The sequence below is a fragment of the Kwoniella pini genome, chromosome 8 (assembly GCF_000512605.2).
Source record: "Kwoniella pini CBS 10737 chromosome 8, complete sequence".
NCBI classification, from domain to species: domain Eukaryota; kingdom Fungi; phylum Basidiomycota; class Tremellomycetes; order Tremellales; family Cryptococcaceae; genus Kwoniella; species Kwoniella pini.
The window spans coordinates 509,393-525,211 of NC_091723.1; the positions used below are offsets into that span (position 1 = coordinate 509,393).

Sequence of the window (15,819 nt, forward strand, 5' to 3'; positions counted from 1 at the left end):
CACCATCACGCTCATGATCCGCCGCCCATAACAACTTACGAGTCACGTGGTAGTAGCAAGGGCCTTAATGTGTAGAGTGATACGATTGATACCGTTGAGGTATTCTGCTGACGTGGGACGCATTCACGCGTTTAATTGCTTCGAAGCTGTCTACTATTGCTGCTGCTTGTCTTAAGTATTGATTGACATTAGATTCAGATCGTATCCATCACTGGCAAATCAGGTCATCCAACATCGTTTAGAGTGAGTCAAACAACTGCAGAAGGATGGCTTCTCCAACGACATATCAAAATTTCGCAAAAGTACTATCCTCGTACCATGATCAATATGCCGAAGCTGGACCATCAAATACTTCCTCCCTCGACTCGCCAATACAGTATGAAGCTGTGTTAGATGAAGAAGGGGGATTGATCAAATCACTGATGGGAGCATTGGAAGAAGGGTAAGCTTTGTCTCACACCATTCAAGAACTCCTATACTCACTTGCGGTCTGTATATCGCAGGATCAAGTCCAAATCCCCCACCAGCTCTCTGGACATCGATGGAGAAGACCAAATAACCATGGAAGAGTATGAAGCTTTGTTGAGTGAACATAGAACTTGGCAATTATTACGAGCAGTATACGAGTGAGCTGTTCTTTACCGATGGATGGTGATGTAGAGCAATAGCTCACGGCTAGACCTAGAAACAAAATACATCGTTCTGACCCAAATTTCGAATCTGGTTCTTCGAAACAGCAAATATTGGATAACCCTTATGCAAGTCCGGAGGATGTGATGCAAACTATGGTCAATGAAGATTCAGAGTTGTCATTATGGGCTGTGAGTGCTATCACTCCATGTCATCAGGTCGGAGGTACTAATGTGGTATGGAATTTTCAGACATTGGTAGATCACCTTCAAACTAGACCGTTTCTCTCCAATCCTCCGCCACTAGAAGCAAGACATGGGTACCTTCCTTCCACTTTACGAAGAGCCAAAACAACTCGACCTACACCTGCAATTGGAGCAGCACCTCCAACTCCACCGTCTTTAGATCCAGATTTTACCCTTCGAGATCCGCATGGACCAGGCTTGGCGGGAGAAGATCAAACATATCAAACTCCCCTTTTGGAGACTCTGTGGGACTTGATACGGCATGGAGAACTAGATCAAGCTATAAAAGTGTGTGAGCAAGGTGGTGAACCTTGGAGGGGAGCTAGTTTGATGGGTGGAAGAAGGTGGAATATGGGAGGAATGAGTAAGTAGAAAGTCAGCATAAACTGCTGTGTAATAATTGATCCCGTATCTCATATGACAGCTCAAGATAGTATAGGGATAAGCCCGTTAGAAGGTAATCGGCGAAGGGCATTGTGGAAGAAATCGTGCCGAGCCATTGCTAAAAATGTAAGCATATCTGGATTTGCGGGCTTCGATGCCCTAGTCCTTAGCTGGAATACTGATTTAGACGGTATTGACATAGCCCACCTTGTCACCTGCTGAAAGACAGCTGTATGCAGCCCTTATATCCGACTTACCAACCTTACTACCATCTTGTGAAACGTGGGAAGATCACCTCTGGGCTCATGTACAACATCGTATAGAAAATCGACTAGAGCAGCGTTGGCACGATTTAGGGGGATACTGGGAAGAGGAAAGTGATCTTTTGGGTCGAGATGACGAGGATATCGAGATTGCTCAAGGTGGATTAGAGGAAGTATTTAAAAGTATGCAGGGTGTACAAAGAGCCGGTATTGCGTGAGTATCCTCACCTGCCATCTATCCACAATATCCCGATCTTGAGCCCTTCCTGTCTCATATGGGTGATATATGCTGATTCCGAATTATCATCGTTGCAGCAATGCAATGTCAGATCCGTACCACGTAGCTCAACGTATGATTATACTCGGTCGCACAGACGCGTTATTCAACCAATTTGCAGATCAGCTCCTGAAATTGGAAGCAAGTGTGTCGCCGGAGTAAGTCCATCTCGTTTCTAGCTACCTTGCCCTTCTTGCTGAATGCTGAGATTCTTTTCTTTCTAGACTTATCGGTCCATTAGTCAGATTCTTCGCTCACCTCGTCCTGACTCTTCGGACGCTCGGCCAAAGTGTCCCTGTTCCAGCAGCAAATGCCATCCTCCAAGCGTATCTTACCATTCTTGAAAGGGAGGGTAATGACAACCTTGTCGCTATGTATGCGGCTTGTCTGAGAGAAGGAAGTGGTGAAGAATCTTATGCTAGGTTTTTAAGAGGTAAGCTATGCTGAATTATCGTGGAATGTCGGGGCAGGTAGCTAAACGCCATCAGTACTGTAGATATGGATCCAAATGCAACTAAACAGCAAAGGATGGAAGCTCTCTCAAGGGCCAAGACACATAATCTTGACGTGGCTACTATAGCTAAAGAGACAGTCAGAATGATTTTATCTGAAGCCTTCGATGTGAGTCCGCCCGCCTTGATAAAATCTTGTATTGCCCGAGTGATACTGACGACGTTTATAGGATATCCCATCTTTGTCATCGACTGAACCTGATATCGTTTCATTATCCGTCGGATTATCAGAGCGAGACGTGCACTTGATAAGGTCTATAGAATGGCTCACTATGACGCCTGAGACTTTAGGTGAGGCTTTGATAAAAGCTAACGACATAGCGAGGTACTTTTTGGGTGAGTCAGTGGTGCTTCATTTTCGGACTGTCTCATCGGTCGATCGACCTAGGGATCGAAATTAACCTTTTCATTTTCTCATCCTCATAGCTTTGGGACAAGCAAACGCTGCACAATCACTCATTCAATCTCTACCCTCATCTCTGATCGATATATTAAATCCTCAAGAGGAAGACTCTGAGAACAACATAGTAGAGTATAAATCTTACCTGAAATTATTTGGTATTTTCAGATCATACGAAAATGTATCAGATCTTGAATTAAGAAGACCTAAAGATACATCAACTAAATTAGAAAAACATAATTATAATAAAGCTTTACTTGCTTCAATTGAAAATGTATGGAATAAAACAATTGAATTACTTGTTCCTGATTATTCGTCAGAAGAAGAAGAAGAAGAGGGTTGGTTAAGATTTAAAGTTAGTAGGAAATTCGAAAATGGTGAGTGAATCTCCTTCGTATGAGATCTGAAATTGAATAAATAAAATTTCTTTTGCTGTCATTTTAGGATCAAAGAGAAAATTAGAATTATCAAGAATACGTAAATTATTTATACCTGATTTGATATTTCAACTTGATCAATTATTAATTAATAAATCGGAATTTTTCAATGAATTATTGGATAAAGCTTTAAAATTAATAATTATAGTTGCTAAAGAAGATAATCATTTATATGAAGAATTTTTATCAAACTCAGATAGTGCAGGTAAATTAACTTTATATTTAGAAAAAGTAAAAGAAATAGGAATATTAGCTATTAAAAATGGAAAAGGTGATTTATTCGGTATGAAATCATAATATCACAATTATTATAAAATGCATTTAATTATTCTTTCCCTACATTTCATTATTAATAACTATCAAATGAAATGCAATTAAAATGAAAATGAATTATCAAAATCATGAAACCATAATTTACCTTCTACCTTCTAGGTTTTTTATTAGCATTATTAAATTTATTACTTTTTCCATTTCCATTACCATTACCATTACTAGATTTAATTTTTTTTTGTGGAATTCCAGCTTGATAAGAATCATCATCTCTATCTCTATTATCACCATCATTATTATTAAAACCTTTATTTCTATTTCTTTTACCACCTGAACCACCTGTTCCTAATTCTCTTAATTCTAATGCAGCTTCTCTATTTGCTTTATTTACTGTATCATTTAATAAATTAATTGACTCTTTATCAACTTGAAAAGATTTCATTTTTTTTCCAATATGTGATTCAATTCTTTGTAAAATTTCAACATCATATTGAGTTACTAAAGTTATTGATTTACCTGAACGTCCTGCACGTGCTGTACGACCTACTCTATGTACATAATCTTTTGAATTTGTTGGCATATCATAATTCTATTTTTCAAAATATCAGTTTTCAACTATAAAAAAAAAAAAAACTTACAATAACTAAATCAACTAAAGGAATATCTAATCCTCTACTAGCTACATCCGTTGCTACTAAAATACTTCTTCCACCAGATTTAAATTTATTCAAACTTGCTAATCTCATAGATTGTGACATTTGACCATGTAGAGGTATAGCAGGAAAACCTAATCTACGTAATATTATAGATAATCTTTGTGAATCATTAACAGTTCTAGTAAAAATTATCATTGATGAAGATGATAATTCATTTGTTAAATAAATTAAGTGAGAGTCTTTAGATTTTAATGGAAGTAATAAATAGTGTTGTAATAAAGTTTCTACCGTTGAATACCTATTTTCCGTTAACACAATATAAGCTCATATCTATCGAACATATGGGAAGTAGTATTCACTTTGACGATACTTCGACTCTGACAGGTTTATTCAAACTTGCTCTTTGCAATTTTGCTACTTTTGTAGTCATAGTTGCTGAAAACAAGTAGGTATTTCGTTCTTTTGGAATAACTTTTAAGATTTTATCTATTATAGGTCCGAAATCCATATCTAAGAGTCGATCTGCTTCGTCTAATACCTATGAAGGCAGGATAAAATGATCAACTTATTACCAATAAAATCTCTCCATAAGTAAAGATTACTTACTAAATATTTTAGGTTTTTGAGTGAAAACCCTTTTGTATTCTCTAAATGGTCCATCAGTCTACCTGGTGTAGCAACAATCACATGAGGTCTTTTTGAAAGTGCGATAGATTGAGACATCATATCCATTCCTCCTACTATCGTCGCTGCTCTAACGCCTATTCCAGATCCAAGCGCTGTGACTTGTTGTGCTATTTGATAAGCCAATTCACTAAATTCCATATATTAGTTAGATTCTTCTTCGATGAAATCTGACAAAGAAAGGAAAGGCATACCGTGTAGGAGCCATGACTAGCGCGAAGAAAGGTTGAGGATTTTCCCATAAACTTTGTAATATCGGTAAACTGAACGCAGCGGTTTTACCTGAACCAGTTTGAGCTAAACCTATAATATCTTTTCCCTCCAAAGCAGAAGGTATAGATTCAATTTGAATATCTGTTGGTTTTTTAAATCCTAATGATTTACATGCTTCACATAATTCTTTTGATATACCTAAATCTTCAAATGTTTTATTACTTGAAGAGGGTTCAGGTGCCGATGGGTTGAATGGAGATGCAGATCTTGAAGATTCCCCTGATCCCGAAGGAGCTGGGGAAGGGGATTTGGAACGTGAAGAAGAAGCTTCTGAAGACATGTCGTAGCTGAGAGATTGTCTTGTATAGCTGGACTTGGTGGTCAATGGATGAGCTTTATCAAAGAATGAATAGATTACTTGTCAATAGGTGGAAAAGTTGAAAACAAAAAGTTAAAATGACGGTTCCCCTCCACTCTGATCCAAAAGAAGTTGAAACCACGTGGACAAGAGGGTCAATGGAATATCTTTTGATAAGTTTTTTTATGTATTTATCCCATTCTGAGCTTATTTACACCTGTGTAAAGTCGCGCCTGCTTTTCTTGGTTGAATGACGGAGGAGGGCTGAACATGACAACATATCTATACAACTAACCTCTATCATACATCACCTCCTATCCTCTTACATAGCCAGCTCTACAACATACCCATCTCGAATTTGCATCATCACTTCATACCTCAAGGGCAATCACCTGTAAGAACGATATTTAGCATACATGCAACAACGATAACAGCTTCAACAAATCGGTAAACAACCCTGCCTACCAGGCGCCAGTCAAAATAAATACCCTGCCTCACTCAAAACAGTCTTCGAAATGGCGGTGCCGCGCAGACCCACTGCATCAGGTCAAGGATCGAGCTATGCGGACGTCTCGGAGCTAGACAAGTACAAATTGATATCGAATATCGGGAAAGGTAGTTTTGGTGTTATTAGCAAAGTTCAAAGGGTTACGGATGGAAAGGTGAGCAAATGTTTCACTAGTAGTGTGTAGCGCTACTGGTGCATCAAAACGTCCACCAGAAACTCTTTCACCTCATAATTACCTATCTTGTCACGAATTTCCTGTATGCTATATACTTAAGTATGCGCTTTCTTGCAGGAATTCGCGCTTAAACAACTGGATTACTCGAAAATGACAGAGAAAGACCGTAAGCAGATTTTAGCAGAAGTGTAAGTTCATGTTCCGACCAATCAACTAAAGTACTACTTTAAGCTGATATATTGATCTGATGTACAGAGCGATTCTCGATGCGCTAAAGCATCGTAATATCGTTCAACTCGTACAGAAAATCAAGGATCCAAAGAATGAAAGGATATATATCGTTATGGAAGTGAGCTATCGCGTGTCATGTACTGTACGACGTTAAAGATAGCTGACAGCAACTGGATTCAGTATTGTACTTCAGGAGATCTAGGTACTCTCATCCGAAAAGCACAACGATCCAATCAACCAATACATGAAGATAAGATATGGAATATATTCCTTCAAATTACATTAGCGTTACATCATTGTCATTGGCCTGCTGAAAGACCATCGAAACTTGGTGTAGCAAGAATAAGTCAAGGCGCTCAACAGACCTCCGACGGAGGTATAGCGAGATATCAAGTTTTACATAGGGATTTGAAACCTGAGAATGGTGAGTGCAAGTTGTTAAAAACCGAGAGATGTTTGAGCTGATCAAAATTGTACGTAGTGTTCCTCTCTGATGAATTCGTAAAATTGGGAGATTTTGGTTTGAGTAAAGATATGGGCACCGCATCTTTCACTTCGACTTACGTGGGAGTGAGTCGAACTGAACATGTCCCAGAAAGGATCATGGTCACTGACAAGTTGGTAGACGCCATTATACATGCCTCCAGAGATCCTCGCCGAGAATCGATACGACACAAAATCGGACATCTGGAGTTTGGGATGTTTGGTATATGAAATGTGTGCTTTGCAGTAAGCCTATATCATAGTAATCCTGTATTGTTGATTCTTCAAGCTGACATCGCGTCTGGATTAGTTCCCCTTTCTCCCAAGCCCAGACTCAGCCTGAATTGATATCGATGGTCAAGTCTGGGAAGCTTCCTGCTCTTCCTACTCAGTATTCACCAGCACTTAAAAGCGTGATCAAGGCAATGTTGACGTTGAATGTGAGCTTCAACTAAAATCCTGCCATCTCACAGCACTGACATATAATGAACAGCCGGTGAAACGTCCATCCACCAAGGATCTGCTGGAAATGGACGAGATGAAATTGCATAGAAAGCTATTCACCGTACAAAACCAGTATGTTAGTCTGCGCACTCCGCAGGAATGATAGCTCACTATCGCCTTTGATCAGAACGTCCCTTTTATTATCCAAACGAGACGAGCTGAAATCATACGAAGAGCAACTTCGAGCCAAGACCCTAGCGCTGGACGAACGAGAAAAGGCGATATCAGCTAAAGAAGCGGCTATCGAGGCTCGAGAAGCTGTTTGTGAGAGCAAGGATGAAGAAGCTAAGGAAACACAAAAGCGTCTCAACCAAGCTGCGGAAAGTCTGAGGGGACAATGGGAAAGGCTGAGAGAGGAAAAGGAGAAACTGACTGCTGGACTTGGAGGTCAAGAGATATTAGCGGACGAACCTCGTAAGCCTGCACCTCTAATGTGATGAGTCTAGCTCACAAGTCATTCAGGCCCAGCCAAGTCTTCCGCTCCGCCTTTATCGAGACCCGGACTTGAGGAACGAAGGTGAGCAAAGGCCGTTCTAAACAGAGAAAAGGGTAGCTGATTACCTGCGATTTCAGCAACACATTACCTCTCCCTGCTACATCTCGCTTCTCTCGCCTGGCGTATCCAGCATACGGTGATACACCATCGAAAATCCCCCTTGCAGCTATTTCTTCTCCATCGCCTTTGGACCGATTCGCCCATCTGGGAATCCAACCACAACCCAAAGCGGCGACACCTTTGCGTCGGAATGCCACCAAGTCATTAGGAAATTTGGCTGCAGCTGCCAAGCTGGATGCTGAGCGAGATGCACTGGCAGCTCAGTCTAGCGCGATGGGTGCTAAAGCCAACGCTATCGGTGAAGCTACGCCCGCTAAGCAGATATACAGGCCTCTCGGTGGTATACATTCCAGACAAAGAAGTAGTATTGGATCACCTGATGATCTCAAGAATTACTGCGAAGATATCAGTATGGCTATTGCAACGCCCATGTCAATAGCAAGTCCATGGTTAAGACCTAGAAGGAGTTCCATCACGCCTAATTTGGGACATATCCAACAACCTTCATCTTCTTCATCAGCAGCTTCTGGGTCTACCTCTACCCTCTCATCTGATGAAGGTGGTCTGCCACCTACAATGATTCCTGCTCCCGTACCTGTAAAATCAACTTTCACTTTTACGTACAAAGAAAGTGCCACGCCTGCTAAATGGAATATAGAAGATCCTGATGCACCATCTCCATTTATCAAAAGACCATCCTCAACTGGATCAGGTGGATACACTGAAAGACAAGTCTTAGGGTCTATCAATCTTCAACAACCGACAAACGCAACTTTGATATATCCTAATTTGGCCAAACAAGATCCATCTATATCTAAAAAATCTACAACCACCACAACTAATACAACGACATCAATGCCAAGGAGTAAAAGTGGAAATCTAAATTTACATCAACATGTTTTAAGACACAATGCAATTGTAGCTGGACGTACAAGTGGTGAAGGTTTACCAGGAACAACAGGAGGTAAAATGAGGAGAATAGGTGGTGGGGGTTTATAAAAATATCCAAACGTTTACTTTCCTGAGCATATAGAATATAAAAGACCGTTCCAATTTTAGGTTTACCTGTATGTTGAAATAGAATTATACTTCATCATGTATATACACAAGCAATTTTTTATTCAGTATCCTATCATGGGTCTTCGAGATCAATCCTCTTTTGTAAGATGAAAATGAGCTTGATGCGGAATCATGGTGTTACACTCTCAATTCATTACCCATAATAATACCTCAAATCCTATAAAATGTCAAAATATAAATTGCGCAAAGATAATCATTTATTTGTGAGCATCTCAAGATCCAATCGAATATAAACTACTTTCGCCATTATAAATAATCCTATCTTAAATAATTTCATCCGAAAAGCAAATCCAAATAAACTTCAACTCAAATATCCTTTTTCTAATCTTTTACCAAAACACCAAATTTGTCAAGCAGTTCGTTTTTCTTCATCATGAGCAACACCTTCTTTTGAAGGATCAATTCTATGTCTAAGTGTCATATCAAAGGCATTGACATCGGTGGTTGCGAATTTTCTAGCTGAAATTTTACGTTCAAATAAAATATCAAGCTAATTAAAACCAAAACACCATGAAATTAGTTATTTACTTTAGATATTGAGGAAATTTGAACTTGAAGGACTTACTTCTGCGAAAGTTCGACCTGCAGGTTCGGGAACTCTGAAATAAGCGTAAACTAAACAAAGAAGACATGATCCTCCCCAAAAGAATCCGGCGTAATTCTACATCATTTTTAGATATATACCATCAGCCAACATTCCCTTTGAATTGGTTTATTTTTTCAACTCACGCCCCAATTCCAGGCTGTTGGATTGATCATATAAGGAGTCAAAACGTTATTGATAATTGCAACTACGTTGTAGGCTGCTCTACCCAATGCAACTGTTTTGATAGCTAATCTTCTTGAGGAAATTTCACCAACTAAAGAATATGCGATTGTACTGTATTATCCAGGGTTTCATTAGCATGCAAATTAGGTATAATCAAACAAAACGAGAGTCAACTTACCCAACTGATAATTGATAATTAACTGCCCAAACCAACATCATCGTACCAGTTGCAAGACTTGCAGCGTGTCTATGACTATCAGGTACTAAACCAATGAAACCCATGACGAATAATGAAATACTTAATCCAACTAAACCGAATAAAAGTAACTTTCTTCTACCAATACCAAGTGACATAAGGAACCAAGCTACAAATGTACCTGCCATGTTAATTCCATATTGACCCATTGCGAAATCATATGCAATTGTACCATCTAATCCAGCTTGCTTGAAGAAGTAAGTTGAATAATTACTAAATGTATTTCCACTTAAATTTTGAATTGCCCAAATTGCGCAAACAATTTCAGTTCTTCTTAAATCAATTCCTTTAAAACAATCAAGGTAAGATGATCCTGATGTAATATCTTTTTCTAATTCAGTTGTATGTCTTATCATATCAATAGTTTCATCAACGTCAAAATCCGGATTACGTTCAGCAGAAGTAAGACGTATGAGAGATCGTTTGGCATCTTCTAGACGTCCTCTTCTGACCAACCACCAGGGTGATTCTGGAGCGAAAATGACTCCAATCAAAATGAGCGGTGGCCATACCCACTGAATTTACATCAATAATGTGTTGAAACTTTTTTTTGTTTAAAAAAAAATAGTGACCCACCTGTACACCATAAGGAATTCTATAAGCCCATTGATCGGTTCTACCGAACATGGATCGAATTACACCAATACCGATCAATTGGCCCCAACCCCAACAGAAATTGGCATAACAAGTCAAGTAACCTCTGAGAGGTACTGGGCAAACTTCGGAAGCGTAGTTGATGGCAACTGTAAAACGACGTCATTAGCCATTCGTCACTCGCCAATTATGCAAGGTTTCGGGCATGTCGGGGCTTACTAGATTGGAAGACACCCCATGGGATACCAGCCAGAATCTCAGCAGCGAGAAGAGTCTGAATATTGGGTGCGCAGAAGAAGATAGCAATCACGCCCATAAGCCATACAAGACAGACCATGAGGACGGGTCGATAACCGAATCGCTCGGTACAGTAACCGTTCACTAATGACACAGATCAGTCAGAAGAGCGGACGGTGATTGTTTGAGATGAGCTTACAGATTAGACCTAAGATTTGTCCGCATTGAGCACCATTCGATAAACCAGATTGCCATTTTGCTGGAACTTGATAGTCTCCAGCTGAAGTCAAAGCACCGTATTTTCGATTGAAAGGTTCGAAAGCATCTGATATCATGCGTGACAATCGGCTCAGCTATGGTATCATGGGTGTGTAAGATGAAGTAACGCAAACTTACAGAAATTTCCAACCAAGGAAACATCGTATCCTTCCATTGCACAACAGGATGAAATGAGAATAGACCATCCAATGGCTTTTGGATATAATCTAATACCCTCCATAAGAGTCATCTTATGTTCTTTAGCTAAATCCATCCCAAAAGTGTATTATCAGCCGAATTTCTCGTCAAAGTTTAGGAACGCGTTTCGAATTTTTTCACTTACCCGTTGCAGAAGCCGCGTTGGCAAACATGTTATTAACATGTTTTTCATCTATCGAAGGTGCATGAAGGTCTTCTGACCTTTGATTTACAGGTTCAATACCATCGTTATATTGAACAGCCGTTTGTTCAATTGGCTTATCAGACATTTTATATGAATCTCTCTTTCAAATTAGGTATATAGACGCGTCTTCTTATCGTCAAGTCTCAGATATGATCAATTATAAATATATACTTTTATGTTTATACGAGTAGTATCGATAATGTGGGGCAAATTCGTTGTGTATGATTCGTCAAAGATCAAAAGATGGAGACTCCTTTATATATAATAGAAGTTGGTAAGAAGTATTCCGATCGGACCGATATAAACGATAAATTCGTGCTAAGAAAAAGCATCCAATTTTAAACGTCAGCTGACTAGATCACGATAGAGTCGTACCTTGTACGCACCGATCGGTAATTGAAGGTATGATTTTGTGAAGAAGAATAAAAAGTGTCTGAATATTTCGAAATAATATTCGAATTAACAAAAAACGACGACGATGACAAGTTTGATGGAATTACAAGAGTCAAACTTGGATTTTCCCAAAAAAGGAAATGCATTTATTTGATTTTTTTCCATATTTACCCTGAGTCGTTTACTATCTAATTCTGATTGGCTACAAATTCATACCTATTCTTATAAATATTTACATACATATTCATCATCAAATTACCCATTCATACCATCAAAAATCGCTTTAACATCATCCAAGAACCAAATAATCCATAAAGATAGATAAGATACGAATAACCCCCCGAAAAAATCAAATCTTTCTTAGGGAACTGGTGGGATTCAGAGGAATATAACAATTCAACACCGGTCGGAGATCCGATCGGACCTGTTCAAACCACTTTTACTGGGTCTGTACGCCTCAAAGTGGCACTTTGGTTAAAATGAGTAATTCCCATTTTTAAGGGTCAAGCAGTCCGATATCGGACCTCAGACTCGCTTGTACAAAGTGTCACCACAAGCTCGGAGCAAGACCAACACAAGGACTGCAAAGCTCACACAGATCCACGTACCGAAATGTACCGGAACAATATTATATCCGCAGATGCAATTGCGGCAACTGCACAAAAAGCGGCTCCACAATGGCGACTCTCACAGAACCGACACGGAGCCACCAGAGTTGAGAGTGGAACACCAGTGGCTCCGCATGGCCAAAACGATCGTACCCGCTACGGAAGATGCAAGCAGCATTGAGCGTGCGGTAATGAGATTTAGGACGGCTAATCGCTTTTCATACCCGTTGCATTTTGATCTCGGTCCGGCATCCGTACATTTACAAAGGCAAGATGTAACAGACAGCTAGGCAACATGGCGTCTTTCAGATTCCCTCTCACAGCAGCTTATAGTAATTAGATCAAATCTCCTTCGTCTGATCTTCTACCATAGGCGGTAGGTAATGCAGGCTTGTTGTCAAGGATCTTTTCGATCTCCTCCAATACCTCTGGGGTAAGTTTAGGGTAGATATCAAGAGCTTTCACGTTCTCCTTGATTTGGTCGGGCTATCAGAAATTGAACGAGAAGGGTCAGCTCCTCGATAAGGCCCGGGATATCATTGCAGGAGGACCTACCTTGGTAGCACCAAGCTATTGTCAGAGCGAGAGATCATCAGCCATGATCTTTAGCGATTTCGAAATACAAAATTGATTGTAACTCACGATACAAGTAGATACACCTTTATGTTTCAAGGTCCAAGCTAAAGCCAAACTAGTCATACTTCCACCTAATCGTTCAGCAACAGCAGTAAGTTTCTTGACTTTCTCAATCTTGGCTTGACCCTCAGGTGAAGTGAGGTGCTTGACGTTGTCATCCATAGCACCATTCAAATTAGAGTGGTATCTTGAACCTTCTGGAATACCGTTGTTGTATTTTCCGGTCAATAAACCGGAATCAAGTGGAGACCAGATAGTGCTAGTACATATGTCAGTCATGATGCACCAAGTCAAAAAAGAGGATGAGCTCACCTTCCGTAGTTCTCGTATCTCCATAGTGGCTCGTACTCTTGTTCGAATCTCTCTCGGTGGAACATGGAGTAGTGTGGTTGTTCAGCAGCAGGGCCAACCATATTGAGTCTTCTAGCAATCTCATGAGCTTGTTGGATTTGCACTATTGATGTTATCAGCATATGCCCTAGTTATAGCAATATGCTACTCACTGGCTGACCACTCTGAGGTACCCCAGTAGAAGGCTTTTCCAGCTATGAGTTCAGGGTGTCAGCGCAGGGCATCAATGAAAAAGCGCCTCGACGTACTGTCGATGACGTGGTTGAAAGCTCGGACAGTCTATGTAAGGGATGTCAGCTGCGTACTTGACACAAGCACCGAGACATACCTCTTCCATGGGTGTAGTGACATCAGGTCGGTGGGCGAAGACGATGTCAACTGTAACCAAAAGTCTCAGTCTGTTTTCCTGTCTCCCGTCACAAGCTAAGGAGACTCACCATAATCGAGCTGGAGTCGTTCAAGAGAGTCGTTGAGACCTTCCACGATGTGTTTTCTAAAGCGGTATCACGAGTCAGCTTACACCTCAATGCGCAGAATAGCGAAGGTGGTAGCTCACCTGCTCAATCCTCTAGTGTTGTGTCTTTCTTTTCGGCCCTGCGGATATAGATGAGAGGGTAAGTGAGTACTTCTACATCTGAATTGAATAAAGGAGTGAAATGCTTACGATACCAAAGAAGATTTTAGTGGTAACAATGATATCGCTTCTCTTCCAACCAAGCTCTTTGATGACTCTTCCCATTTGCAATTCTGATTCACCTCCAGCATAAGCTTCGGCGTTCTGATCATATCCCAAGTGATCAGCTTCCTTGCAATCCACATTCAAAAGCTGGCATTACCTACATCAAACATGTTGATACCAGCATCAAATGCGGTTTGCATTAATTCCTTTACAATATCACCTTTTTGTTCATATCCGACACTGCAATTTCACCAATTAGCTGAAGGAGCAATCAGTGGATCAATAAAGATGTTTTGCACTTACGTCAACCAACCTCCGTATGAGAAGACTGGAACTCGCTAAAACAGACACTATGTATGAGTATTTGGAATCCCAAAAGGCTTAAATGACACTATTGCACGTACGAGACCAGTTGCACCGAGATTTCGGTACTAAGAATGATAGACCTCGTTAGCATCATAGTAGTATGTTTCAAATAAGTGACATCTACTGACGAGCATATTTTTGGGTTCAAAAGCTTGACCTGACATTGTTCTTACGTTTCTGAATTGTTTGATTGAGAGGTGATTAAGCGATCTAATCTGTTTTATGAACATATATCGCAATTTGCAAAAGGAAAAGAGGACAAAGGGAAGAAACACTAACTCTGATATCTATTTATATACTTTATAAAATATGATCAAGATCGTTGAAATCTATCTTTCGATTTATGGAAAACATGTGATCAATCAGTCCAGAATGGGTGCCTTTACGGTGCTCAGACTCACTTGGTTGATTCCAGGGCAAAACAATTGATAAATGACACGTTTAATGTGGAGGTATAGTGGAGGTTCTCACCATTGATTGTGGTCAAATCCCGGTCATCTACGGCCCGACTAACTATCCTATTGAAAAATAGCACTCAAGACGCTTTACAGACCATATAATACGGCGAAGATTTAGACCGAGATAGCATGCTTTCCGCCGAGAACCAATCAGTACATCGCTATACATCGCTAAATAAACAAAATGATACCTTTTGATTATCAAGCCAAAGTGGCATCGTATAACGCTGTCGGTGTACGCCGAACATAATCCACTGGCTTTTACCCGGCGGCAAGGTGAAGGAATATCCCGAATGATACAGGTAATCTCGAACGCGGACGGTCCTGTTGGGCATATCATCGTGTATGTTTGCATTTGTTCTAGCATTCTATTACCTTTTGTATGGAAGGGACATGACATCATCTTTCAACCGAAAGCACAATAACAGCATAATCATTACTGGATTGATAGCGTCACTGTGTCCGTTAATTCAGTTCTACTCCCATTATTGAGGTAATCCAGTGATGTAGTTATCGCAAATCCACTTATGCAGGTGCACCCACGCAATTAGCCTTGTCATGGTCTTATCAGTTTCTTTCTGACCCATTCTCGATTCTATCAATCCCCGGAGGATTACATATAAGACAAGATAACAACGCAATTTATCAATACGCGAAACAGAAAACACTTTAGAACGACGTAAAAAATTTTGGGACTTCTTGATGACGATTGCGCTTGTTGTCAAGTGATGATTTGTATTTAGTAACTCCGACAATGAGCACCTAACTTTTCACTTCATATACAGTGAAGCAATACCCTTGGATCAAGTTGACGGAACGAGAATACAAACTTCACACAGATCTTACATATCATCAGCTAATCAAAAATCTGAAAAGCCTTCTTGACTTGGAATAAATCGATTCCCTTGAGATGGAAAAGAAAAAGCTTTAGCCAACTTTTATGTG

The 15,819-nt window shown here is 40.0% G+C and overlaps 5 protein-coding genes across 5 annotated transcripts; 2 read left to right on the plus strand and 3 right to left on the minus strand.

Annotated features, from left to right (window-relative positions):
- Positions 1 to 266: 266 nt before the first annotated feature.
- Positions 267 to 3,445, plus strand: I206_105939 (uncharacterized protein; the record flags this gene model as incomplete). The annotated part of the gene is made up of 12 exons (XM_019156492.1): positions 267 to 442; positions 504 to 626; positions 686 to 821; positions 882 to 1,239; positions 1,300 to 1,385; positions 1,462 to 1,736; positions 1,838 to 1,957; positions 2,024 to 2,232; positions 2,296 to 2,420; positions 2,482 to 2,647; positions 2,738 to 3,088; positions 3,156 to 3,445. 12 exons carry the CDS (start codon positions 267 to 269, stop codon positions 3,443 to 3,445), a joined length of 2,415 nt encoding a protein of 804 aa, XP_019010294.1.
- A 124-nt stretch (positions 3,446 to 3,569) lies between these two features.
- Positions 3,570 to 5,311, minus strand: I206_105940 (ATP-dependent rRNA helicase RRP3; the record flags this gene model as incomplete). The annotated part of the gene is made up of 5 exons (XM_019156493.1): positions 3,570 to 4,007; positions 4,057 to 4,372; positions 4,434 to 4,612; positions 4,681 to 4,888; positions 4,953 to 5,311. The coding sequence occupies 5 exons, from the start codon at positions 5,309 to 5,311 to the stop codon at positions 3,570 to 3,572; spliced, it is 1,500 nt and encodes a 499-aa protein (XP_019010295.1).
- Positions 5,312 to 5,844: 533 nt separating this feature from the next.
- I206_105941 (uncharacterized protein) lies at positions 5,845 to 8,785 on the plus strand (the record flags this gene model as incomplete). Its single annotated transcript, XM_019156494.1, has 11 exons — positions 5,845 to 5,991; positions 6,130 to 6,200; positions 6,268 to 6,361; positions 6,424 to 6,667; positions 6,725 to 6,813; positions 6,869 to 6,972; positions 7,037 to 7,166; positions 7,220 to 7,302; positions 7,358 to 7,644; positions 7,693 to 7,747; positions 7,804 to 8,785. 11 exons carry the CDS (start codon positions 5,845 to 5,847, stop codon positions 8,783 to 8,785), a joined length of 2,286 nt encoding a protein of 761 aa, XP_019010296.1.
- A 430-nt stretch (positions 8,786 to 9,215) lies between these two features.
- Positions 9,216 to 11,468, minus strand: I206_105942 (uncharacterized protein; the record flags this gene model as incomplete). Its single annotated transcript, XM_019156495.1, has 9 exons — positions 9,216 to 9,356; positions 9,432 to 9,527; positions 9,596 to 9,746; positions 9,814 to 10,406; positions 10,468 to 10,634; positions 10,705 to 10,866; positions 10,922 to 11,047; positions 11,119 to 11,244; positions 11,324 to 11,468. 9 exons carry the CDS (start codon positions 11,466 to 11,468, stop codon positions 9,216 to 9,218), a joined length of 1,707 nt encoding a protein of 568 aa, XP_019010297.1.
- Positions 11,469 to 12,720: 1,252 nt separating this feature from the next.
- Positions 12,721 to 14,580, minus strand: I206_105943 (uncharacterized protein; the record flags this gene model as incomplete). Its single annotated transcript, XM_019156496.1, has 14 exons — positions 12,721 to 12,870; positions 12,940 to 12,954; positions 13,027 to 13,279; positions 13,333 to 13,474; positions 13,524 to 13,565; positions 13,620 to 13,650; positions 13,700 to 13,749; positions 13,809 to 13,864; positions 13,928 to 13,965; positions 14,036 to 14,149; positions 14,212 to 14,290; positions 14,354 to 14,388; positions 14,455 to 14,481; positions 14,545 to 14,580. The coding sequence occupies 14 exons, from the start codon at positions 14,578 to 14,580 to the stop codon at positions 12,721 to 12,723; spliced, it is 1,068 nt and encodes a 355-aa protein (XP_019010298.1).
- Positions 14,581 to 15,819: the final 1,239 nt, after the last annotated feature.